The 23,087-nt window shown below is 61.4% G+C and overlaps 4 protein-coding genes and 2 pseudogenes across 4 annotated transcripts in view; 4 read left to right on the top strand and 2 right to left on the bottom strand.

The window, feature by feature from the left end:
* Window positions 1-657: 657 nt before the first annotated feature.
* ACA1_199830 (glycine cleavage system Pprotein) lies at window positions 658-6,270 on the top strand (the record flags this gene model as incomplete). Its single annotated transcript, XM_004341741.1, has 22 exons — window positions 658-747; window positions 889-990; window positions 1,164-1,263; window positions 1,422-1,545; window positions 1,696-1,795; window positions 1,896-1,969; window positions 2,049-2,217; window positions 2,354-2,495; window positions 2,611-2,719; window positions 2,829-3,087; window positions 3,187-3,252; window positions 3,448-3,772; window positions 3,892-3,983; window positions 4,094-4,207; window positions 4,348-4,416; window positions 4,634-4,833; window positions 4,932-5,034; window positions 5,130-5,249; window positions 5,392-5,472; window positions 5,582-5,673; window positions 5,801-5,993; window positions 6,094-6,270. The coding sequence occupies 22 exons, from the start codon at window positions 658-660 to the stop codon at window positions 6,268-6,270; spliced, it is 2,901 nt and encodes a 966-aa protein (XP_004341789.1).
* A 978-nt stretch (window positions 6,271-7,248) lies between these two features.
* On the top strand, window positions 7,249-12,896 carry ACA1_199820 (annotated as a pseudogene).
* ACA1_199810 (uncharacterized protein) lies at window positions 12,881-16,118 on the bottom strand (the record flags this gene model as incomplete). The annotated part of the gene is made up of 12 exons (XM_004341740.1): window positions 12,881-12,964; window positions 13,069-13,164; window positions 13,363-13,438; window positions 13,598-13,881; window positions 14,023-14,175; window positions 14,293-14,476; window positions 14,577-14,702; window positions 15,070-15,254; window positions 15,377-15,572; window positions 15,653-15,762; window positions 15,797-15,830; window positions 15,925-16,118. 12 exons carry the CDS (start codon window positions 16,116-16,118, stop codon window positions 12,881-12,883), a joined length of 1,722 nt encoding a protein of 573 aa, XP_004341788.1.
* A 626-nt stretch (window positions 16,119-16,744) lies between these two features.
* On the top strand, window positions 16,745-18,840 carry ACA1_199800 (annotated as a pseudogene).
* Window positions 18,841-19,045: 205 nt separating this feature from the next.
* On the bottom strand, window positions 19,046-20,346 carry ACA1_199790 (uncharacterized protein; the record flags this gene model as incomplete). Its single annotated transcript, XM_004341739.1, is given in 3 exon segments — window positions 19,046-19,951; window positions 19,970-20,021; window positions 20,147-20,346. 3 exon segments carry the CDS (start codon window positions 20,344-20,346, stop codon window positions 19,046-19,048), a joined length of 1,158 nt encoding a protein of 385 aa, XP_004341787.1.
* A 2,058-nt stretch (window positions 20,347-22,404) lies between these two features.
* Window positions 22,405-23,087, top strand: part of ACA1_199780 (Hypothetical protein) — a gene marked incomplete at both ends in the record, with an annotated part of 2,884 nt that continues 2,201 nt past the window's right edge. Inside the window, 4 exons of the mRNA XM_004341738.1 lie at window positions 22,405-22,496; window positions 22,566-22,662; window positions 22,825-22,860; window positions 22,989-23,059. Of these exons, the coding sequence (XP_004341786.1) occupies window positions 22,405-22,496; window positions 22,566-22,662; window positions 22,825-22,860; window positions 22,989-23,059 (296 nt within the window). The remainder of the gene's footprint in view (window positions 22,497-22,565; window positions 22,663-22,824; window positions 22,861-22,988; window positions 23,060-23,087) is intronic.

Raw genomic sequence — 23,087 nt, 5'->3', positions numbered from 1 at the left:
TTAGGGGGGGGTTAATAAGGGGGGGGACGAGGTACTATTTGCGGGGTCCGGCCGCGGTAGAGGCGGGGGTCGGGCTGGTAGCGCCGCCCTGCCGCAGCTGCTTCATTTCATTGACCTTGGCCATCCATTGATTCATCTTTGCTGCCCCTCCCTTGTTGGGTTGCCCTCTCTTGCTCGGAACAGTGTATTACCTAAATTAAAAGAAATGAAAGAAATAAAACGATAATTAAAAGAAATAATAATAATAATAATAATAATATTATTTTTATTTCTATATATAGCCAGCCAATAGCCTGCAAATTACTTGAATTCCTGCCAATGGGCCGATCGCCAGGGATTGGATGACGTCAAGCAACGTAGTAGCTGTGGGTGGGAGGAAAAAAGCAGGTTCCGAAAATCGGAAACACGCAAAAGTTTCGTTTTGTTTGCTCTTTTCTCGTCTCTCGTTCGTTTCGTCACCGGAAGCTGCGTCCAGCCTGCCGGATTGATTCATCTTCACAGATCTTTGAGATAAAGTACGAAGACTCCCTTCCGCCCCCTAGGGGGAGTGACACTCTCTCTTTTCGTACAGGGGAAAAACCCAATGGGGCCACTGGTCATCATATTATCTTTGATTTTAATTAAATGAGCCTTCGCGCCATTATGTGTTGGCAGCAGATGAAGCAATCAATTCGCCTGGCGCCTTCTTCGGCCCGCACCGTGGGTCGCGTCGCTCCCCTCATGCGCTCCCGATTTTTGGCCGCTCAGGTACGCGCACCACCCAGCCCTTCGTTTTTTCTCCGTCGACCCTTGCCGGCCGCTCATCATCGTCATCTTCGTCATCGCCATCATCATGTGCGTGCGCTTTATCTCTCGCCGACTTGACTGTCGCTGCCGTGCCACGCGCAGGGCTCTCGGGCCGTGCTGTACCGCAGCAGCTCCTCGAAGGTGTTCCCGCCGCTGGACACCTTCCCTCGCCGCCACATCGGCGTCACCGACGCCAGCGTCCAGGTTCGGCCCTCCGTCCGCCGCGCTCCACCGCCGGCGAGCTCCCCTTTCAACACCATTCTCGTTATTTATTTATTAATTTGTTGGTTTTGTTTTGTTTTGTTGCCGGGTTGGTGGCGGCGGTGGCGGTGATGGTGATGGTTGTGGTGGTGGTGGTGGTGGGCGGCACGGTGCAGGAGATGCTGTCCGAGCTGCAGCTCAAGTCGATCGACGAGCTCGTGCACAAGACCGTGCCCGCCAACATCCTGCGGGAGCCTCTCAACTTCAAGGAGACCGGTACGCTTTGTTCTACATTTAGCCCTCGTTGTTGTTGTTGTTGTTGTTGTTGTTGTTGTTTTGTGTTTTGTTTTTCTATTTGTTCGGCAAGCCGGTCGCGTTCTGGAGGGGGCGCGTGCTGAACGAGCCCTCTGGCGGTTTCGGGTCGCCTGGCACAGGTCCGCGCGGCGAGTCGGAGCTGTTGCAGGAGTTCCGCAGCAACCTGCAGCAGAAGAACAAGCTCCTCCGCAGCTTCATCGGCATGGGCTACTACGGCACCATCACCCCGGCCGTCATCCAGCGGTATATATATATACCAGAACGCCATGCTCACGACTTGATCACAAACACAAACACAAACACACACACACACACCCGACTTTTGTTTCGTTCGACATCACTCCTTTCCTCTTCTCGCGCGTCCACTCACAAATGGCTCCGTGTGTGGTGCAGGAACATGCTGGAGAACCCCGGCTGGTACACCCCGTACACGCCCTACCAGGCCGAAATCGCCCAGGGCCGCCTCGAGAGCCTCCTCAACTACCAGACCATGGTACACACGGCACACGCGACACACGCGACACACGCGTACACTACACCCGCTGGTGGCGGTGGTGGTGCTGATGACGGTGGTGGCGGTGGTGGTTACGTAGGTGACCGACCTTACCGGGATGGACATTGCCAACGCGTCCCTGCTCGACGAGGCGACCGCCGCCGCCGAGGCCATGTACGTCCACCACCACCCAATAGCTCCACCTTCTCGCGCTCGACCCGCGCGTTGTCGCTGACCCGTGGGTTCGTGACAGGGCGATGTGCTTCGCGGGCACCAAGAAGAAGGGCGCGCAGGCCGGCAGCTTCTTCATCAGCGACGACTGCCACCCGCAGACCATCGCTGTCGTCAAGACCCGCGCCACCGCCCTCGGCGTCAACCTTATCGTGGGCAAGCCCGACACCTTTGACTTCAAGGCCAACGAGGTGCGCCGCCTCCTCTCCCGTCTCCACGCGCGCCTGCTCACCGTTCTGCTGGTCGTCTGGGTTTGTGTGTGTGGCGTGTGTGTGTGGCGTGTGTGTGGTGGCGTGTGTGTGTGGTGGCGTGGGTGCGCGAGAGCAGGTGGTGGGCGCCATCGTGCAGTACCCGACGACCGACGGTCGCGTGGTGGACTACGGCGACTTTGTGAAGCGCGCCCATGAGCACGGCGTGGCGGTGGCCTGCGGCACCGACCTCCTCGCCCTCTCCCTCCTCAAGCCCCCCGGTAGGACCACCCCCCACCCCACTTATTCGTTTCCTTTCCATCGAAGAACGCCCACCAATAGCATGACGGCGATGATGGGCTCATCACTCCGTTTGGGCGCGCCGCGGGTGGCCAGGTGAATTTGGCGTCGACATCGCGTTCGGCTCCGCGCAGCGCTTCGGCGTGCCCATGGGCTACGGCGGCCCCCACGCCGCCTTCCTCGCCACCGCCGACAAGTACAAGCGGTACGCCCGGTCTCGTTATTAATTATTAATTCTTAATAGGTATTGTTATTATTGTTATTGTTATTATTATAATGGAGAATAAATATCATTTGTTGTTGTGGCGGCGCAGGAACATGCCCGGCCGCATCATCGGCGTGTCGAAGGACGTGACGGGCGAGGTGGCGCTCCGCATGTCGCTGCAGACGCGCGAGCAGCACATCCGCCGCGAGAAGGCCACGTCCAACATCTGCACGGCGCAGGCCCTGCTCGCCAACATGGCCGCCATGTACGCCGTCTACCACGGCCCCGAGGGGCTCAAGCAGATCGCCCAGCGCGTGCACACCATGACCCGCGTGCTCGCCCAGGGCATCAGCCAGGCCGGCTACCAGGTAACACGCCCCCACCCATCCACCCGCCATAATAATTCCATTTCTCTCGCAGCCAATCCGCAACAACAACTTATCCAACCGGTTGTGCGTGTGCTGCAGTTGCAAGGCAACGAGTTCTTCGACACCCTCACGGTCCACGCCGGTGAGGGAGGCGCCGACGCCGTCGTGCAGGCCGCCCTCGAGAAGGGTATTTATGCGCCAACGCTGTCTTTGTGCGTACGGTGGTTCGCTAACACACACGCAAAACGCACACGTAAAACACACGACACACGACACACGACACACGACACACGACACACGACACACGACACACGACACACGACACACGACACACGACACACGACACACGACTTCACCAAGGCCAAGACGGGCAAGGAGGGCAGCGTGTCGCTCGAGCAGCTCCTCGCCGCGGTCCAGTCCGGCGGTTCCCGCGCGCTCGGGGACCTCTCGGCGCACCAGCGCGCGAGCGGCTACCTGGCCCACCCGATCTTCAACTCGTACCACACCGAGCACGAGCTCCTCCGCTACCTCTTCAGGCTGCAGTCGAAGGACCTGGGCCTCAACACGTCCATGATCCCGCTGGGCTCGTGCACCATGAAGCTCAACGCCACGAGCGAGATGTTCCCCATCACCTGGCCCGAGGTCTCCCAGCTCCACCCGTTCGTGCCCCTCGACCAGGCCCAGGGTACGCCTGCACTGCCCCCCCCCAAAGGAATTCCTCTTCCTTCGATCGAATTCCTTCCCCTTTGGCCTTCCATGGAAGCGAGGCCCGGTGGCTGACAGCGGGGGTGGGGGCGTCCACAGGTTCGATCGAAATGCACAAGGAGCTCGAGAGCCTCCTCTCCAACATCACCGGATTCGATGCCGTCTCCCTCCAGCCCAACGCCGGCGCTCAGGTAATGCCCCCCCCCTCTGCGCATTCCACCCATGCCATTGCATGCCGTTGGCCGTCGTCGCCTAATCCGTGATTGGCCACCACCACCGCACCCGACCACTATCTATTTAGGGCGAGTACGCGGGCCTGCTGTGCATCAAGAAGTACCACGAGACCCGCGGGGAGAACCAGCGCGACGTCTGCATCATCCCCACCTCCGCCCACGGCACCAACCCCGCCACCGCCGTCATGGCCGGCACGTGCTCCCACCCACCCCCCATCACAAGCAACCTCCTGCCATCCGCGCATTTGCTGATGATGGATGCATGCATGCATGGATGGATTGGATGGATGGATGGATGTGGGTGCCTCGCGCAGGCATGAAGGTGGTGATCGTGCCGTGCGATAAGGACGGCAACATCGACGTAGCCGAGCTCCGCAAGAAGGCCGAGGAGGTGAGACCACCCACCACCAGCCACCACCAGCCACCACCACCCCCCCTCCCAACGTTCCAGTTCTCACCACCACGCTGCTTCCACTGCGTGCACACACACGACACACACGACACACACGACACACACGACACACACGACACACACGACACACACGACACACACACACGACACACCCACACACGCACACACACGACACACGATGTATGCGTGAGAGTAGCACAAGGACAAGCTGGCCGCGTTGATGGTCACCTACCCGTCCACCCACGGCGTGTTCGAGGAGTCGATCGTGGACATCTGCAACGTCATCCACGCCAACGGCGGCCTCGTCTACATGGACGGCGCCAACATGAACGCCCAGGTGGGGCTCACGTCGCCGGGCAACATCGGCGCTGACGTGTGCCACCTCAACCTCCACAAGTGCGTCCTCCCCCCCCAAGTAGTGGGCGGTGGGTGGTGGTTGGTGGGTGGTCTCGCGCAACAGCCCACTCAACTCACCCGCCCGTGCCCCGCCGCAGGACCTTCTGCATCCCGCACGGTGGCGGCGGCCCCGGCGTGGGCGCCATCGGTGTGGCCAAGCACCTCACCCCGCACCTGCCCAACAGCCCGCTCGTGCCTGTGGTATGCCCCCCCCCAATACAGCTCTCTCGCCGTGTGTGTAGTGTGTGCCGTGCGTGCCGCCATCAAGAGGCTAAATGGGCGCACACCACGCACAGGGAGGACCCAAGTCGATCGGTGCCATTTCGGCGGCCCCCTACGGCAGCAGCGCCATCCTGCCCATCCCCTACGTCTACATCAAGCTCATGGGCGCACAGGGACTCCGCAAGGCCACCGAGGTTCGCATCCCCCCACCCCTCACCCCCCACCACCGCGTCTTGGCTTGCGGCCTTTCTGCTCGAGCGCCCGCTTGGCTTTGCGTTGGCTCACATCGCCGCCGCCGCCTCCTCCCCCCCGCGCGTGCGTGCGTGTGCTCTCCAGGTGGCGATCCTGAACGCGAACTACATGGCGGCCAAGCTCAAGGACCACTACCCCATCGTGTACATGGGCAAGCAGGGCATGGTACGCTGCGATGCCACGCGCGCACGACCTCTACACCACCGCCTTTATATATTATATTATATATGGACTCAAGGTCGCGGCTGCTCATCTTGTTCGTCCGAAAAACCAGGTGGCGCACGAGTTCATCCTGGACATCCGACCGTTCAAGGCCGCCACCGGCGTCGAGGCCGAGGACGTCGCCAAGCGTCTCATGGACTACGGGTTCGCCTTTTTTTTTTGGTGCCACGCCACGTCGCGAATACACCCAAATCACTGACGGTGTGTGTGTGTGTGTGTGCGTGCGTGCGTGCGTGCGTGCGTGCGTGCGTGCGTGCGTGCGTGCACCTAGTTTCCACGCCCCCACACTGTCGTTCCCGATTGCGGGCACGTTGATGATCGAGCCCACCGAGAGCGAGTCCAAGGAGGAGCTCGACCGGTTCGTGACGGCGCTCATCAAGATCCGGGAGGAGATCAAGGAGATCGAGGAGGGCAAGCTGCCCCGCGACAACAACCCCCTCCACCACGCCCCCCACACCCAGAAGGTGCGGCACCATGTCCCCGCCCTGCCCCCCCCCGCAACTCGACCACCAAAGCTGACCCCCCGAGCCATGGTCGTGTGTGTCGTGTGTGTCGTGCCACCAGGTTGTGTGCGGTGAGACGTGGGAGCGCCCCTACACGCGGGAGCGCGCCGCCTTCCCGGCGCCCTGGACCAAGGTCCACAAGCACTGGCCCGCCGTGTCCCGCATCGACAACGCCTACGGCGACCGCAACCTCATCTGCACCTGCCCCTCCCCCGAGGCCTACGCGGAGCACCAGTGAGGTGTTCTTTTGTGCCACAACACCATTACTGCGTGTGATGACATCTTTTTCTGTGGGTGAAGCTGACAGTTGCGCAAAGCACCGTGCACTGGGATCAAAAGTGCAACAAATAAAACAGGTAATGTTGTCCACTGTAGTTGTCTGAACCATGTATGGGCCACCCAGCTACCAACATGTTGAGGAAGCACCTACAGCTCTCCCTCTGTTCAATGTCAAGTACAAGCTCAACTATCAGGTGCAGTTCATGGGACCTGTTGAAATGAGATTAAGGCCTGGTGAAAAGTGAATAAGAGCATTGTTTCATTGTTGGGGGAGAATTTGCCAACCAAGGGACAGGAGAACACCATCCCAGAAACTCATCACCCAACCACACGGGCGATATCAATGTGAAACTGCCTTTTACAGGGACTTTTTTCTGGGAGTGTGCCATCGCTATTCAGCCTCGCTGCCTTCCTTTGGGTCATCCCGAAACCCATAGTTGCCGTACAACAGGTACAACTCCGGCCACGACAGCTTCGCCAGAGGTCCCGTAGTCACTAGCGCAGTCACCCCCACCTCGGCATGACCAGACTTCGCTGCTCACCGACGAGGACAGCGCCAGCTCGCAGTCCAAGAGCAGCGACGGCTCTTCTTCGTCGACGAATGGTAAGAAGAGGCGCGACAGGGAGCACCACTCCAAGGAGCGCGAGCTGCCGTGGTCACGGTGAGGCCCAAGAAGGCGCTCATGGCCAAGGCCAAGTGCGCCGACTCCAACGCCGCGTTCAAGTCCACCGACGCGCCGCCCGTGGAGAAGCGCATGCTCATGGCCAGCGCCAGCGCTGACTTTGACAACGACTGGAAGGACGAGACCATCACCCTCTTCGGCTACCAGGGCGGCCCCCTCTACGCGGCCTGCACCTACATCGCGGCCAACCGGCGGCCGTCTACAAGAACTTCACCATCGGCGGCTCGCCCATCGTGCTCGGGGGCCAGATCGAGATGCAGACCGGCGACTTTGACAAAGGCGGCTATCCGGAGCTGGTCTTTGGCTGCATCGACGGCACCACGGGCGCGCTGCAGGTCTTCCTGTGGGACCTCGCCATCGACGACGAGAGGATCTGGGGCACCGGCAACAACAAGCTCAGCCGCACCAACCTCCAGGCCTGCGGCTGCTTCGACCGCGCCGCCATCATGCGCAACCTCTTCGACGCCGCCACGCCCCTGCCCATCCCCCGGAAGCCCATCCTTCCCGGTCGAGCGAGCTGGCGCTGGGCGTGGCCGATGACGGCGAGGTGCGGGTGTACTTGTACGCCATCGACCAGACCGAGGACGAGTTCCCGATGAAGCATACCAAGGTCCTCACCGCCTACCCGGCCTCGAGCCCGGCCCTGTGGGGCGCCGACCTGGCCTTTGCGCAGCGGATCAACCTGCGCATGGTCTCCGGCGACCTGGACGACGACGGCGACGCCGAGGTGGTGCTGGCCTTCACCACCGACCAGATGGCCCGGCACCGGCACCAAGTGCGCCGCCTGGACTGCATGGAGCTCTTCGGCCGCTTCGAGTACGAGCTGCCGCTGGGTCTCGTCGACACGAGCGCCGCGCCGACGAGGAGCCGTGAGCTGCGGATGGCGATCGGCACGATACCTACGCCAACGAGCTGCTGGTGGCCGTCGAGTACACGTCGACGGCCGACCCGGCGGTGAACAAGGTGATGCTCACCAGCCTCACGGCGCAGCCCAACGTGGACGACCCGTTCGCGGTGAACGGCCGCCACTGCTACCGCGGGCCGCACTACCAGGAGGGCGAGGAGCTGGACACGCCCACCCTCAACAACATGGCCCTCACCGTGGGCAACCTCTACGGCCTCAGCTTCCGCGTGGGCGAGCCCAGCACGGTGCGCTTAGAGGGCGTGCCGGAGCTGGTCGCAGTGCTCAATGCGCCGCCCACGCACTACAACCTGTTCGACGGGGCCGACATGATCGTCAACCCGGGCACCTTCCACGGGGCGGGCTCCTTCTCGCAGCTGTCCAACATCGAGGGCGTCGTGTCGTCGTTCGATATCACGCGCGAGACGGCCAGCGCCGAGACCAACGCGCACGGGTTCCAGCTCAACGCCAAGATCGCCGTCGTGTTCGGCAACGTCTTTCTTTCTTTTTCTCTTTCTTTCTTTCTCTTTCTCTTTGGTTGGCGTGTAACGTGTTGATCAACATGCTAATGTACACCCTAATATATATATTAGGGTGGACGACGTTCAAGAGGGACCGCACGATGCTGACAAAGCAGGTGGTGGCGTCGCCGCGGTTCCCCAAGCTGGGGGAGGTGGTGCAGCTGACGGTGAGGGTGCCCAACAAGGCCATGGTGCAGGCCTCCGACGTGAGCGTGTCGCTGTGGCACGGCAGCCCCGACAACTGCCTGGACCTGACGTGCTTCTTCCCGGGCCGCACGCTCATCGGGGCGACGCGGGTCAACATCATCCAGGCGCAGGGCCAGCGCAACGTGTCATTCCTGTTCAAGTTCGACGGCACCAACAACATCCACGCGACGATTGACGACGACGAGATCGACGAGACGCACGAGGACAACAACCTCGGCTACGGCCTCGAGTTCCACAACCTGCGCGACAACGGCTACACGCTCCAGAACGTGGCGCTGGACAAGACGGTGGGCGTCAAGGCCGTCAAGGGCGGCACCGGCAACAGGTGGACGCAGGGCTACGACGTGTCGGTCACGGTGCTGGGCGACACCTTCACGCGCCAGAATGTGCTCGTGCAGCTGTGGCACGTCGCCGTGGGCGGCTCCGGGCGGCTCATCTCGACCATCACCGTGCCGCGCATCCGCGGCTCCGTGATCAGCACCACTCGCTACACGCTCTCGGCCTACTGGGACACCCGCAACACGACCCTCTACGGCCAGCAGGAGCTCCACGCCGTCATCCTCCACTCGGGCTTCGACACGTCGCCCGACAACATCATCTCGCACGTCGTCCAGACCGTCAACGTGGCCTGCTTCGGCGAGGTCGACGTGTGCGGCGTGTGCGGCGGCGACAACAGCCTCTGCGCCGGCTGCGACGGCGTGCCCCTCTCCGGCAAGACCGTCGACATCTGCGGCAAGTGCGGCGGCGATGGGTCCACCTGCTGCGTGCGCCGCCCGTTGCAGGCCAGCGTCCATTACGTGCGCCTGGGCGACGACGCCTCGAGCAAGACCCGCCGGGTCAAGGTGGGCGACATGGTCGTGTGGGAGAACATGCTCGACTGGACCGTCAAGATCACCGGCGTCGTCTACGACTACTTGGGCGCGCCCACCTTCGAGCTCGAGACCCTCAAGAACCGCGGCTTCAACATCCACGGCGAGGTGCCCCCGATGACCCTCGATGACGACACCGTCAACGCCTACGTCCAAAAGTACATGACCTCCATGCTCGTCATGAAGGACCACACCGAGCTCCTCCTCCTCGTCCATGCCCGCGGCCACGGCCGACTACTTCGTCATCGCCGACGACGACGACATGCTCGGCCTTTCCCGTTTCCCCGGCTGGTGCGCTTTCTTTCTGATCTCTTACGATGATGATGCCGATGACGATGACGATGACGATGCCAATGACGATGACGATGATCTTCTTACAACTAACCATCATCAGCACTACACTCACCCACCTAGGCGCGTGGACGAACCGATGCGCCGCGTATCGGAGGCGCGCCTTCGTGGCCTGCGCCAGGCACGCCAGGAGAGGCGCCGCAGCGAGAGCCACTACGTTGGCGGCGATGACGACGACGAGGAGGAGCTGGTGGAGGACTTTGTCATGAACGGCATCTGCTGCGCCGGAACACGACGACCACCAGGAGGATTTCGAATTATCGACCGACCAATCGGCGCGGCGCCTGAGTGAGTGCGAGACGCGCCCCGCCAGGCCATCCTCGAGGAGCAGAGGCGCCACGCGGCGGCCCAGCAGCTGCTTAAGAACCACCGCCGCAGCAGCAATGCCAAGAACCGCGGCAAGGCGCTGCTCGGCTCAACACCGGCGGGGGCGCAGCTGCAGCCGGCGTTCTCCCTGCGCAAGCTCGCACTGTCGATGCTGGATTCGCGCAAGCGGCAGCTGGACCACCTCAGCGCGCTGCTCGCCGAAGAGGCAGCCAATTCGACCGTTGCTTCCGAGGTGCAGCAGACCGCGGCCCAGCGCAAGCGGGAGCTGCTATCCTACTACGAGGACTACCAGCAGCAGGACGACCATGACGACGACCACGACGACGACGACGGCGGATAGGCCGCGCTCCGGGCCTCTACGTGTGGCACGACTCCAACAACCCGGCCCTCCACGGCACCATCATCGTCGACCCGTCCGACCCAGAAGGACGCGTGCGGCGTGTGCGGCGGCAACGGCCTCTCGTGCCTCGATTGCAAGGGCACCCCGCGCGGCCGTGCGCGCCGCGACGCGTGCAACGTGTGCTATGACCCGTTCGTCGACGCCTACGACCCGGAGAAGGCCAAGGACTGCGCCGGCGTGTGCAACGGCACCGCCACCATCGACGAGTGCGGCTTCTGCACGGGCGGCTCCACCGGCCGCGTCGCGGGCTTCGCCAAGGACTGCATGGGCATATGTAACGGCTCCACCCCAGTTCTGCGGCCAATGCGGCGCCAACCGCGACACACACGCCTACCTGACCGACTGCGCCGGCGAGTGCGGCGGCCCGCGCGTGCTCAACCCGTGCGGCCACTGCATCGGCGGCAACACTGGCCTCGACGTCTCCCACGGCATGGACTGCGCGGCACCTGCAACGGCAACGCCGTGCGCGACTGCACCGGCGTGTGCCTGGGCACCGCCAAGGTCGACTGCGCCGGCGTGTGCGGCGGCACGGCCCGGATCAACGAATGCCTGCGCTGCGTCGGCGGCACCTCCGGACTCGACGTATGCCATTCCTTCCTTCAGTCAGTCATTTAGTCATTCGTTCATTCATTCATTCATTCATTAGCATTCGCTCCCTATGCATTGTCGGCCCTCTAACACACCACATGTGTCGTGTGTGTCGTGTGTGTCGTGTGTGTCGTGTGTGTCATGTGTGTCATGTGTGTCGTGTGAGTAGAGTCCAATGTCAACGACTTGCGCGGGCGTGTGCGCCATCAGGGAGAGCGAGGTGTGCGGCTTCAACAACGGCACGACTCCCAAGCGGTTCGACCAGGACGAGACAAGTGGCACGGCCGCGATGGCGGCGGCCGAGCGGCAGGCCACCTCGTGCGGCGGAGTCGTGGACAAGTGGGGCACCTGCTGCGCGGCGAACGAGCTGGACTGCGCCAGCCTGTGCTTCGGCAGCGCGACCGTGGAGTGCGGCGTGTGCGTGGGCGGCTCGTCCGGGAGGGACGTGAACGAGTTCAAGGACTGCCTGGGCGCGTGCAACGGCACCGCGCGCTACAACCCGTGCGGTGTGTGCGTCACGCCCGAGGCCTACTACAACGGCAGCGGCTACACGGTCGACTGCAACAACGTCTGCAAGGGCTCGGCCCACGTCGACGACTGCGGCAAGTGCGTCGAGGGCACCACCGGCGTTGTGCCCAATGCCGACAAGGACTGCCAGGCGCGGTGCTTCGGCAACGCGACGCGGGACGACTGCAGCGCGTGCTACGTCCCAGGCGACGGCTTCGTGCCCAACTCGTGGCAGAACTGCGCCAGCGTGTGCAACGGCACCGCCGTGCTGGCCGATTGCGAGGTGTGGGTCGGCGGCAGAAGTACTGGCCGGCGCAGTCCCTGTCGGCGTTGAACTCGCGCCTGGTGCCAGCACGTCATCACCGACCCGGCGTGCTCGTGCCCGGCGGGTCAGCTGGACCAGTGCTACGAGTGCGGCGGCAACAACACGCAGTGCGCGGGCTGCGACGCGTCCCGTGGTCGGATACCAAACGCGACTTGTGCGGCGTGTGCGGCGGCAACAACACGCAGTGCTGCTTCCTGCCCTTCGCGCAGACGGCGGCGACGATCAAGGACTTTGAGGTCATCATCCTGCGAGACACGCTCGAGACGGGCGAGAGGCTGGCCATCACCAACCTGCAGGCGGGCCACCTACACGCTCATCATGTACCGCCTCGACGTGCCGGCCGACGTCGCCCGCGTGAAGCAGATCCAGACGCGCTGGGACTACGCCGCGCTCCGGCCGGGCAACACCCTCGAGATCGTCATCCAGGAGCCCGGCCTCTACCGCGTCACCTCGGTCGAGAGCCTCCTTCAGCGGCCCGCAGCCCGTGCCGGACGTGCTGCTGGAGCGCGGCACGACCACCTCGACGCCGCCCTTGCTCAAGCCGGGCACCTACCAACTGCTCTCCAACAAGAACCTCGTCAACACCACCTTCACCGTCGAGTTCGATTTCTCCTGCTCGGTCTTCCCCGAGGAGCCGTCTGACGACCACCATCACACACACAACCACACCCCACCACCATAACTTTAAAATTTGGGAGGTGCACCATCACACACACAACACACACACACACACACAACTCACACACACACACACACACCCACAGGCGGCCGATGGCCTTCCCCAATTTTTGGGAGGGGTCCCCTCTGGGGATGGGGTGTGGGTGCCGTGTTGTGGATGTGTGTGTTGCTGTGCGTTGCTGTGTGTGTGTGGGTCGCTCGAGGAGCATGACTTACAGGGGCACGTAGGCGTCGGTGAAGAAGCGCTCGAACAGGTCCCTCTCCACGGCAGCCTCCTTCGCGTTGTGCTGAAGCGCCTGTTGCGGGAGGGGGGCATGCATTGGGGGGGGGATCACCACCTTGTGGGCGCCAGATACAGGAAATGCGCGGATTCCCCATTCTCGGGGAGGTGGAGCAGTACCGTCTGCTTCATCTTGTAGTCCCCGGCCACCCCGTCCACAGCGATCTGCAGCTCGTGGAGGGCCGCCTCGAGCTTATCGACGCCATGCCGCATCGCCTGGCGGATGTGCACCACCACCACCACCACCACCACCACCACCACCCACCCACCCACCACCAGCCACCCACCACCACCACCGCCATACATACACAAACATAAGAGATGATCAGCACAACAACAACGGACGGCGACAAGGAAGCGGGGAATCAAAACGCGGCACTGAAGAGAGAGAAAGAGATGGAGCAGTAGTGGTACGGGCGACGTGAGCTGCACGTGGTCTTGGGCTCCAGGGGGGCACGCGAGAGCGCATATCTGGTTGGCCTGCTGCTCCCTGCACGGGTGTGGATTTTTTTTAAAAAAAATGGTTGCGTAAGTCAGCACAGAGTCAGTGGCACGCACCTCTCAAGCAGCAGCATCAGCCATGGGTTGGGGGGGGCAGCCAATGCTCGACCTCTCCGCGCGGGGGGGGGACGCTGCAGGCCACACGTACGCTTCTGCGAGAGTCCTCTCCTGAGCCGTGCGCAGCGCGTGCATCACAGCATGCGCGGCAGACAGCCGCTGTACCAGGACGTGCGCCGATTCCACCAGAGCCGCGTCGCTACCACCACAAATAGCGGTAGTGCTGCTGCTGCTGGTGGTGGTGGACGACTCGCCCGCGTGTGGGGACGGCCAAGGGGCGGTGCTGCCGTTTGTTAGCAACTGGTCCACGCGCGCCATGGTGGGATCGACACCAGCCGCCCCTGAGAGAGCACCCGGCGTGCGCGAGACGAAGCCCTGGATAACGAGAGAGAGAGAGAGAGGCGAGAGAGAGCGACGTGTTGCACCATATGGCCGGAGCGTTAAGAAAAATAACTTGCCCCGGATCGATTACGTGGGTAGGCGGGTGGGTGGGTGGGTGGGTAGGTGGGTGGGTACCAAGGTGCGTTGGAGTGCGGCAGCATGATCAGTGAGTTCGCTCAGGAGGGACGACATGAGGCCGTACAGCTGGCGCTGTCTCTCGCGCTCCTGCTGCATGGCCGCGTGCAGCAGCTTGTGCCGCGCCTCTTGGCCCACGAGCACGGTGGCGGCCTACGACGACGCCGATGGTCATCGAGGTGCACAGGCGTTAGCATAGCGAGGCTGCCGCGATAAACAGCCAATTTCTCGAAAGCAAACTCAAAGCGCAGAATCAAACCAATCACGCACCCGATCCAGCACGTGGCTGCGCTTGCCTTGTCGCTCGAGCTTGGCGTCGTAGTCGGCGTGCAGGACGGGCAGCACTCTCAATGCCGAGAGCGCGTTCCAGAGCTGGGGCAGGGTCTTCTGCTTGTGGCGAGCGATGGTCTCGTCCATCTTGGCCAGCGCCCCTTCGACCTCCGCTATTCGCTGTCTGCTCGCCCAAACGCAACCCGAACCCGACCGCATGCGTCAAAAGAGAGACCACGGACGACGGATTAAACGGTTTTCGGTCACGCGTTCGCGGGGCGTACTTGACGGCAAGGTCGGACATGTCGGCATAGCGCGACGCGCCGAACGTCTGCAACGCCGAAAAGGAGCCTCTGGCCCGGCTCAGCTCCATCAGGGCCTCCACGTACTTGCTTTCGCCGAGAGGGAAACTGAAGTTGCCGGCAGAGAGAGAGAGAGAGGTTAGAAGGGGAGGACCCCAGCAGGAGAGAAAGAGAGAGACAGAGAGAGGGACCCAACGTGGGGAGGGACACGTGCATTCTCTTGAGTCGTTGGACTTCGGGGTTGAAGTCCTCGTGCGACAAATAGCGCGTGCGTTCTGTTTCAGAAGCCGGGGAGGAGCTGCCACGCGGACGGTTGAGAGCTCGCAAATGCCCGCGGAGCTGGTCCGTGCGCGCCCGTCGAGGTCAGCCAGGCGCATAGAGGTGTATGCATACACACGCGCGCGCCCGCGTTGATGGGCAGAAAAGATGTGGGGGTTCTACCTTGCTGGCGAGGCTCTTTTCGAGCGCCACGTACTCGTCGAGGGCGATCGCATGCAGCGGGGTGAAGGGCAGGGAGCAGGTCCCGACAGCGTAGGCCGTAGGTTGCGGTGTAGAAGCCCGCACGTTTTCTTTGCCGCATTCGCCCTCGTCGAGCTGCCCCTCGAGACCGAGGAACAGCGGCTCCACGACATTCGCCAGCTCTGTCAACGCGCTCCCCATCTTTACCGAGACGCAGGCAGCACGGTGTGCCGCACAATGGCAGTGAGTGTCATGCACACGCGCACACACGCACACACGCGCGCGCGGCGGCTGCTCGTCTCAGGTCAGAAGAGTTGAAGTACTTCGTCATACTCCTTCGCCAGCTGTTTCTCCACCTTGAGTACGTGGTCTCGATGTTCTTGCTCTTCGGTCACGAGGGCCGCCGTTTGTCGCTGGCAGCCAGACGAGAGCGTGTGGAGCTTGTCGCGCTTGGACTCCAGGGCACTGAGCCGGTTCTGGAGGCGTTGCACCTCGGCTTCCATGGCATCCACCTCGCCCCTGCAATGCCCTCCTGGGTATGTAAGGACCATGCGCGAAAATGTGTCGGCTAGCGCTGGTCTTCAAGAAGGTGCAAGTACCGCAGCAGTTCGGCTTCGCTCTCCTGCTCTGCATCATCGTCTAGACGGTCCAGTCGAAGTAGTGCCTCTTCCAACTCGGCTCCCTGGGAGAAAACTCTTGAGCCCCTACACTGTCGGACAAAGGTGCAGGAGGAGAGGAGGCACCGTTTTGTAGTCCTTTGGCGGAATGCCTCGACAGCTGCAGCGTGAAAAGTCGACGGTGAGTGAGGCGGAGAGTTACTATTTCAACTAAATCATTATAACAATAATAATAAAAGAGGATTGCATCGTACTGAGACACTTCGTCGCTCGACAAAACATTCTTGCTGCTACTTATGGAGCTTGCGAGAAACTTGAGAAAGGGCCGGGTGGAGGGGTAGTCGAACAGCCACTCGAAATCCTGAGCACGGGCTGTGGAGCTATAACCAATCTCTTTGAGAAACATGGCAAAATCGAGGGCATTCTTCTTTTTGTTGAGACTCTCCATCCTGGTCCGCTTCCACTCCTGATTTCTGCTTGTTTGTTTTTCGCAGAGGTTTTTGGCGCCAACACTTTGGCGCCATTTCCCGCCACCTTAAATAAGTGACGGAGGCGGGACCTTGCGCCAAGGCCTCTTCTTTCTTCTTTGTTACGCTCCACTGCCCGGACCTCCCCAATCTTTTCAACTCCTCCCTTCGCCATGTCCTGAAGTTTCGCCCGTCGGCCACCTTGGCCAGCAATTCACAGACCTAGGTACCTAAAACTCACATCTCCCAAGATGAACAACCGGCACAAGGATGTAACACTGAAGTGGGAATCTCACTGAATCACTGTGATCGATACTCATTACTTCTATCTGAGGACCCTCCTTTTCCTCCGCTTTTTTACAGTCTTTTTTGATTTAGCTGACACTATCGTTTGCGTCAGGTGTAGGTCATTTGCGGACTGATGTGAGCTTGGTGGTTACCCGCGCCGCTGCGCTCCCAGTTGTCGCACTGCGTCCATCACGCCCTGATGGCCCGCCTGGCAGGCTCGACCGCCCAAGATCTTAATTCGGATTAATGCCTGCAAAAAAAGTAAATAAAACCTGTGAAAAACAAAAGAACACAAAGCAAAGCAAACCAAGCTCGTGCGATGAGCGCCACGGCTACTTACCCATCTGCTGCTGCTGCTGCTGCTGCGTCTGTGGCCACCTTCGTGGAGGGGTTCCACGACCCGGACACGTTCCTGCCATCGTGCTTCTTCCGAGAGCTGGGCCGCACTGGCCTTCGTGTACGCCCCCTTCCTCCCTTTTGTGGCGGGGCTGCACCTGGAAGCCGGCACTCAGTGAGAGTGTGTGTTGTGTGTGTGCATGTGCGCGTGTCTCCTCGGGCGCAGGCGTCGGCGCTCTCGGTGGGGGGCACGAGCTTCGGGGCTCTCTACGGCGCAGTCGACGAGGAAGAGGCTCGTCTGGTGCTGCACACCCTGCTCAAGCGCGGCGTGAACCTCATCGATACGGCGCCCTGGTACGGCCAGGGCAAGTCCGAAGAGTGCGCCCCCCACCCCCACTAGTCCCCTCTTCCCTCGCCATCGACCATGGGGCCGGCCAACCAAACCAACACGTGAGGATGATGATGATGTCGCTGGTGGTTCTTGCTGGTGGCGGCTGGCGGCAGGCGGCTGGGCCGGTTGCTAAGTGGGATTCCGCGGGAGGCCTACTACATCACCACCAAGGTAGGCGCCTTGCCCTACCCCGGCCACTATACTGTATCAACGAAGTGCCGCGTTTTGGTGGAGTCGCACATGCGTACGTACGTACGTGCGGTCGTCGTGGTGGTCGTGGTGGTCGTGGTCGTGGTCGTGGTGGTCGTGGACGTGGTGGTGGTCGGGGAGCAGGTGGGCCGCTACGAGCTGGAGGCCGCCAAGATGTTCGACTTTTCGTACGAGCGCACGCTGCGCTCGGTGGAGGACAGTCTGCGCCTGCTCCAGGTCGACTATGTGGACGTCATCCAGGTTCACGACCTGGAGTTTGCGCCCTCGCTCGACGTCATCATCCGGGAGACCCTGCCCGCGCTCCACCAGATCAGGGCCAGCGGCAAGGCCCGCTTCATCGGCATCACCGGCTACCCGCTCGACAAACTCAAGTACCCCACCCACCCCACTCCCCTCTCCCTTCCACGGGCTTCTTTTCTCCCGTTGTGGGCGGTGTGCGGAGCAGAGTCGGTTCACTGATGGTCCGCTCGCCGCGTCGTTTGGTTGGTTGGTTGGTTGGTGTGGGGGGGGGGTGTATCAAGGGAGGTGATCGAGCGTAACGCCGTGGCCAACCCGCACATCCAGATCGACACGGTCCTGTCCTACTCGCGCTGCACCCTGCACGACACCACCCTCCTCGCCTACCTCCCCTACTTCCACGAGCGGGGCGTCGGTACGCTCCTCTCCTCCCCCCCACCGCCACATGTGGCGCTGTATAAATGAATGGTCCTCCTCCTCCTCGTGCTGTTGTTGTTGTTTGGCCCCCACACGCGTGGTTATCCTCCTCTTGCCTCCCAAGGGGTGATCAACGCGGCGCCCGTGTCGATGGGTCTGCTCACCGACGCCGGCCCGCCGGCGTGGCATCCGGCCTCCGATGGCCTCAAGCGGGCGTGCAGGGAGGCGGCCGAGTACTGCCGCGCCAAGGGCGTGAGCATCAGCAAGCTCGCCCTCCACTTTGCTTTCGCCCGCGACGAGGTGCGCGTGCTACACCTCTCTCTCCCCTTCTTCACTGGCCTCCGCTCTCCTTTCTTTCAGCTCTCGGTCGAGTGTTTGCCAACCGTGTGCAACCGATGGTGGTGGCTGGTGGTGGCTGGTGGTGGTGGTGGTGGCTGGTGGTGGTGGTGGTGGTGGCTGGTGGTGGTGGTGGTGGTGGTTAGGTGACCACCACCCTCGTGGGCACGGTGCGCAGGCCGGAGATGGAGCAGAATCTCAACGTCCTCCTCAACGGCCTCTCCGAGGCACGTGCACCTCTCACCCCCAACCCCTCCCTTCTCTTTCACACTCATACGCGCAGCAGCTGATTGCGTTCGGTGCTGTACGTATGTGTGGCGCACCGTTGGTGCCCCCCCCCCAAACCACACCAGGCGGAGCAGGAGTGCCTGGTGGCCGTGCGGGAGCAGTTCTTCGAGCCCCTGGGCAATGCCCACTGGGAGGGCTCCGAGGTGAGCAAGCACCACCGCAAGCTCTCGGCCGAGCAGCAGCAGGTGGCGAGCTCGTGACTATCCCCCCTCCCCCACGCACGGGTTTGCGGGTGCTTTTCTTTTGGCATGATAAATAATTATATATTTGATACGCTACGTATGTTGGAGGGGGACGAGTGTGAATGTACATAATGTCGCAGGTCTGCCGAGCCATCTGGACAGGGCAGGCCGTGCAATAAATATGGAGAGGGTGAACCTCTCTCTCTCTCTCTTCTCTCGACCTCTAGAGGTAGAGAGCAAAGGAGGCGTGGTCGAGGTGGTGGTCCGCGTAGAGAGGCGAGGGCTCCTGAGCGAGAAGGGTCGTGTAGGGTCCCGCGGCCACCTGGCGGTGATGGTGGCGATGGTGGTGGCCCATCGTGGCCGCCGGCATGTAGGCCGAGAGTCCGGGCTGCTGCGGCGGCTGCGGCCACGAGGTGTTGTCCTGGCGGGCCGCGACACCGTAGGCGCCGGCGGGCTGCACGGACTCGAAGCTCGCGTACCCGCGGTACGGCGGCTGCTGCTGCTGCTGCTGCTGCTGCGCGTAGTCGTGAGGGTCCTGATGGTGGTGGTCGTGGTCGTGGGGCGTCGTCTGGGCCAGCTCGGTGGAGGGGGAGGAAGGGGCCGGTGATGAGGCAAACGACGAAGACGGCGAGGGCGAATCGAAGGAGGGCAGCAGGGACGCCAGGTAGTGGCCGCCGCCGCCGTCCAGGCTGCTGGCGTAGTGGTGGTGGTGGTGGTGGTCCGGCTGGCCGACGCCGGCGCCTCCCTCCACGGCCGCGTAGTAGTGCGACTGGTGCAGGGGAGGCGAGGCGCGAGGAGGAAGCAGCCGCGGCTGTTGCTGCTTTGGGTGGTGGTGGTGGTGGGGGTGGTCCGGCTGGGCACGGGCGGCTGCGGCAGGGTGTGACGCCGGTGGTGGCTGCTGGGGAGCCCCCGAGGCCTGGAGGGCGGCGAGGTAGAGGTTGACGCGTTCGAGCCAGCGCGCGCGGGAGGCCTTGGCGGGGTCGACGGGCTTCAAGCGGTCGTAGCACTGCTCGACCTTGCCGCGCGGACCCTTGCGAATGGTCTTGATCTCGGGGAAGGCCCGCTTGACCAGCTTGCCGAAGAACGTGGAGCTGATGCTGCTGTCGGCGCCCCGCTCCGCGCACAGGGCCTGGTAGTGGGCGAACACGGCGGCCTTCTTCGAGTAGCCATGCTTGCCCAACTTGTAGTGCTCCCGCAGCCTGTGTGTGTGTGCGCGCCACAACGTGAGCCAAGAGGAGAGGAGAAATGTACGAGTTCTAGAACTCGTCGTCTTCACGCAAAGTCAGCACCGTGACTTGTTGGGAAGGAGGCCCAAAGAACGAACCAGGCGATGACGGTGGCGGGCGTGACGGCCTTGGCTGCCCGGACTTGGCCTTGGCTGGTCGAGCTCGGGCTGGCTCCCGCGGGAGGACTAAGCTGCGGCGACGAGGGCGTGGCAGAAGAAGAGGTGGGCTCGCGGCCGGTGAGCTTGTTGCTGTGCTCGAACTGGTTGTAGGTCGGCGGTGTGGAGCTGTGGAGCTGCATGGTGGTGACGGTGGGAGGTGTTTGTTGACGCAAGCCAAAAATAAAATGGCTAGCGTTGGCGGCCTCGCTTTGTCTCCGACTGCTGCCTCTCCCGACAGGCGGAACGGCGACCAATGGCCAACCGTGTGCTGAACACAAAACAGGCTAAAATCGGAAATTTAGTTGACTGCCAATGGGGAGAGCTGAACAGTAATGAAAAGAGCCACGTGTCGCGCAGTCGAGGCTACGCCATAGAGATCGACTGCCTAAGAAGGAGCACCATCGCTTTTGCGTCAGTTTTCCGTCCGGTGTTATGCCGCGGCTTCTTGCGGTTCGCCGAACTTCATTTTGCCGCGGACCTTTTGTGCTCACCAGACATTTCGCACAGCCAAACAAAACTAACACATGCACAAATCCATTTTCATTTAAATGATTTTTTTAATGCCTGTGGAGGTTGAGATGGAGGAGTGGGGTGAAGGTTGAGAAGAAGTTGAGGTACTGGATGAGGTGAGTTGATGTGCTGCAGTCTGGGCTGCTGAAATCCAGGATGTGATGTTGGTTGGGTTGGAGTGAATGATGATGCTGTTGTGATGATGTTGGTCTTGGATTCTTTTGGTTGCACAGAAGCTCTATTGATGTGGTAGCTGAAGTTGAGATGGAAGCAGGCATGAAGTGGAGTAGCATGAAGTGGAGTGTAGTTGAGGACACTTTGTGCTTTGGTGATAGTTGAAGACATGACTTATTGTTGGTTGGAAAGCAGGTCAGAAGAGCATGTGCCACCAAGTCAGATGAACAAAATACATACTCAGTTGATGCACTTGAGGAGCAATGTGGACCCACTTTGGGTCTCCTGTTGAAGCCTCTCTTGCAACTCTGGGATAACATCTTTGATGTTGATGTGTGGATTGCTGAGGATCAGAAGAAGTTTGTCTTGTCACAGGTGATGTGATGATCCTAAGATGAGGAAAGCAAGCAATTAGATTAGCATATAATGACTGCAACTCATTGTGAATGTGATGTGATAAAAATAATGGAGCATAAATTGACTACATTCATTGCATATGTGTATGCCTTTCAAGAACTATTGAAAAGGAGAACATACCCACTCTCCAGTTACCACATTGTTCTTGAGGTGGATAAAGTCCCTGTCTGTGAGGTGTGTGGCCACCTTTCTGGCCTGCTCAGGAACTGTACATGTCTCTGGCAGGCAATGAGGAGCTCAGTGAAGGATGGAAGAGAGTACAGTCAGCACAATGGGATAATTATAAGAAATACTGGTGGGGAGCATACCATTCTTGCTTATCTTGTACTTGTTGCCTGCCTGGATCTGCTTGTACTGGAGGAACGTCCTGCAGTTGTGGTGCATAATTGGCTTCACAAACAAAAGCATACCTCCTTCAGGAGCTTCCACAGTTCCTTGTTGTTGGCCATACACAACAACAAAAACTGTAAAACCATTTCAAAACAACTCATGCATTTCCCGCCAGGGAAGAATGAAAATGAAGGAAAGAGAGAAATGATAATAGTTGGTTCTCGCCTTGTGGTGGGCCACCCCAAAGAAAACACCATGTGGCGCGCCAAGGCAAGTTCCTGGCTTTGCGCTGGTGGGGTACGGTGCGTGGCCTTGACCTCAGGCATTGCTGCTGGGGGGTCCTTGTCATTGCTTAGAGGAGCCCCTGGTGCTGCCGGTCGTCTCCGGAGCTCCGCACCGCTACTTGGGAGGCCGGCGCACACGGCTGCTGCTGCTACGGCTCCTTTGCCCAAGGAGGGTGGTGCGCGGTGGGGTCGGGTGCTGGCCGTCACTGCGACTGCAGCTGTAGTGGGCGGGTGGTCGTGGGGGCACCACCGCCCCAATCATGATGATGATGATGATGATGGGGTCCAGCTGCCGGCCTACGTCGACCGTGCCACAAGATTTACGCGTGCCGCCGCCACCGTACCCCCCTCTTCCTTTGTTTTGTGGTGTGGTTTGGGGAGCGCTGCGGCTTGGCTGCGGCCGTCACCGCTGCGCCACACGCCACACTTCCCGCGTGGCCCGCGGGATGGTGGTACCAACGCGAGTGGGCAACGTGTGCCGTGCAGGCGGTGGTGATAGCCCTGGACTACAAGTGGAGCCTCCGAGGACTCGAGGGGGAGGAGCGGCAGCGGCGATTGCATCTCGTGCACGAGCGGTGCGAACCCCCCTCCCTTTCCGCCGCGAATGGCCCGTTGTGGTGTGCCAACAACGACGACGACAACAGGTCGGCCGATCGGCTGCTGCGGCTATTCCAGCAGAACAAGGGCATCTACGTGAAGGCCGGACAGCACATCTCCTCCCTCGACTACATCCTCCCCTACGTAATAACACCACGCCCGTCCTATTCCATACCATTCCATTCCATCATCATCGCGATCTACCCTTTATTGAGGATATTCTTACTTTCACATGCGGGGTCTCACTCGCTTTTCTCGCGCGCGCGCGCGCTCTCTCCCCCCCCCATCTCTCTTGGCCACCTCCAGGAGTTCGTGTTCGCCATGACGCCCCTACACAACCAGGTACGTACCCCCCGCCCTCCTCTCCCTCCCCTCTTCCAGGCGTTGCGGGCGGGGGAGGGGAGAGGGGACATTGGCGCTGACGACTGCCCTCCGCCCCCGCCCGCTCCCCTCCCCTCCCCATTGGCCAGGCCCCGACGTGTCCGTGGGAGGACACTGTGCGCGTGTTCCGCGAGGAGTTCGACAGCCATCCCGACATCATGTACCATCACCCCACCACCCACCAACGA

Source organism: Acanthamoeba castellanii, assembly GCF_000313135.1.
Source record: "Acanthamoeba castellanii str. Neff unplaced genomic scaffold scf7180000084753, whole genome shotgun sequence".
NCBI lineage: Eukaryota > Discosea > Longamoebia > Acanthamoebidae > Acanthamoeba > Acanthamoeba castellanii.
This window is presented reverse-complemented; position numbering and strand designations above follow the sequence as displayed.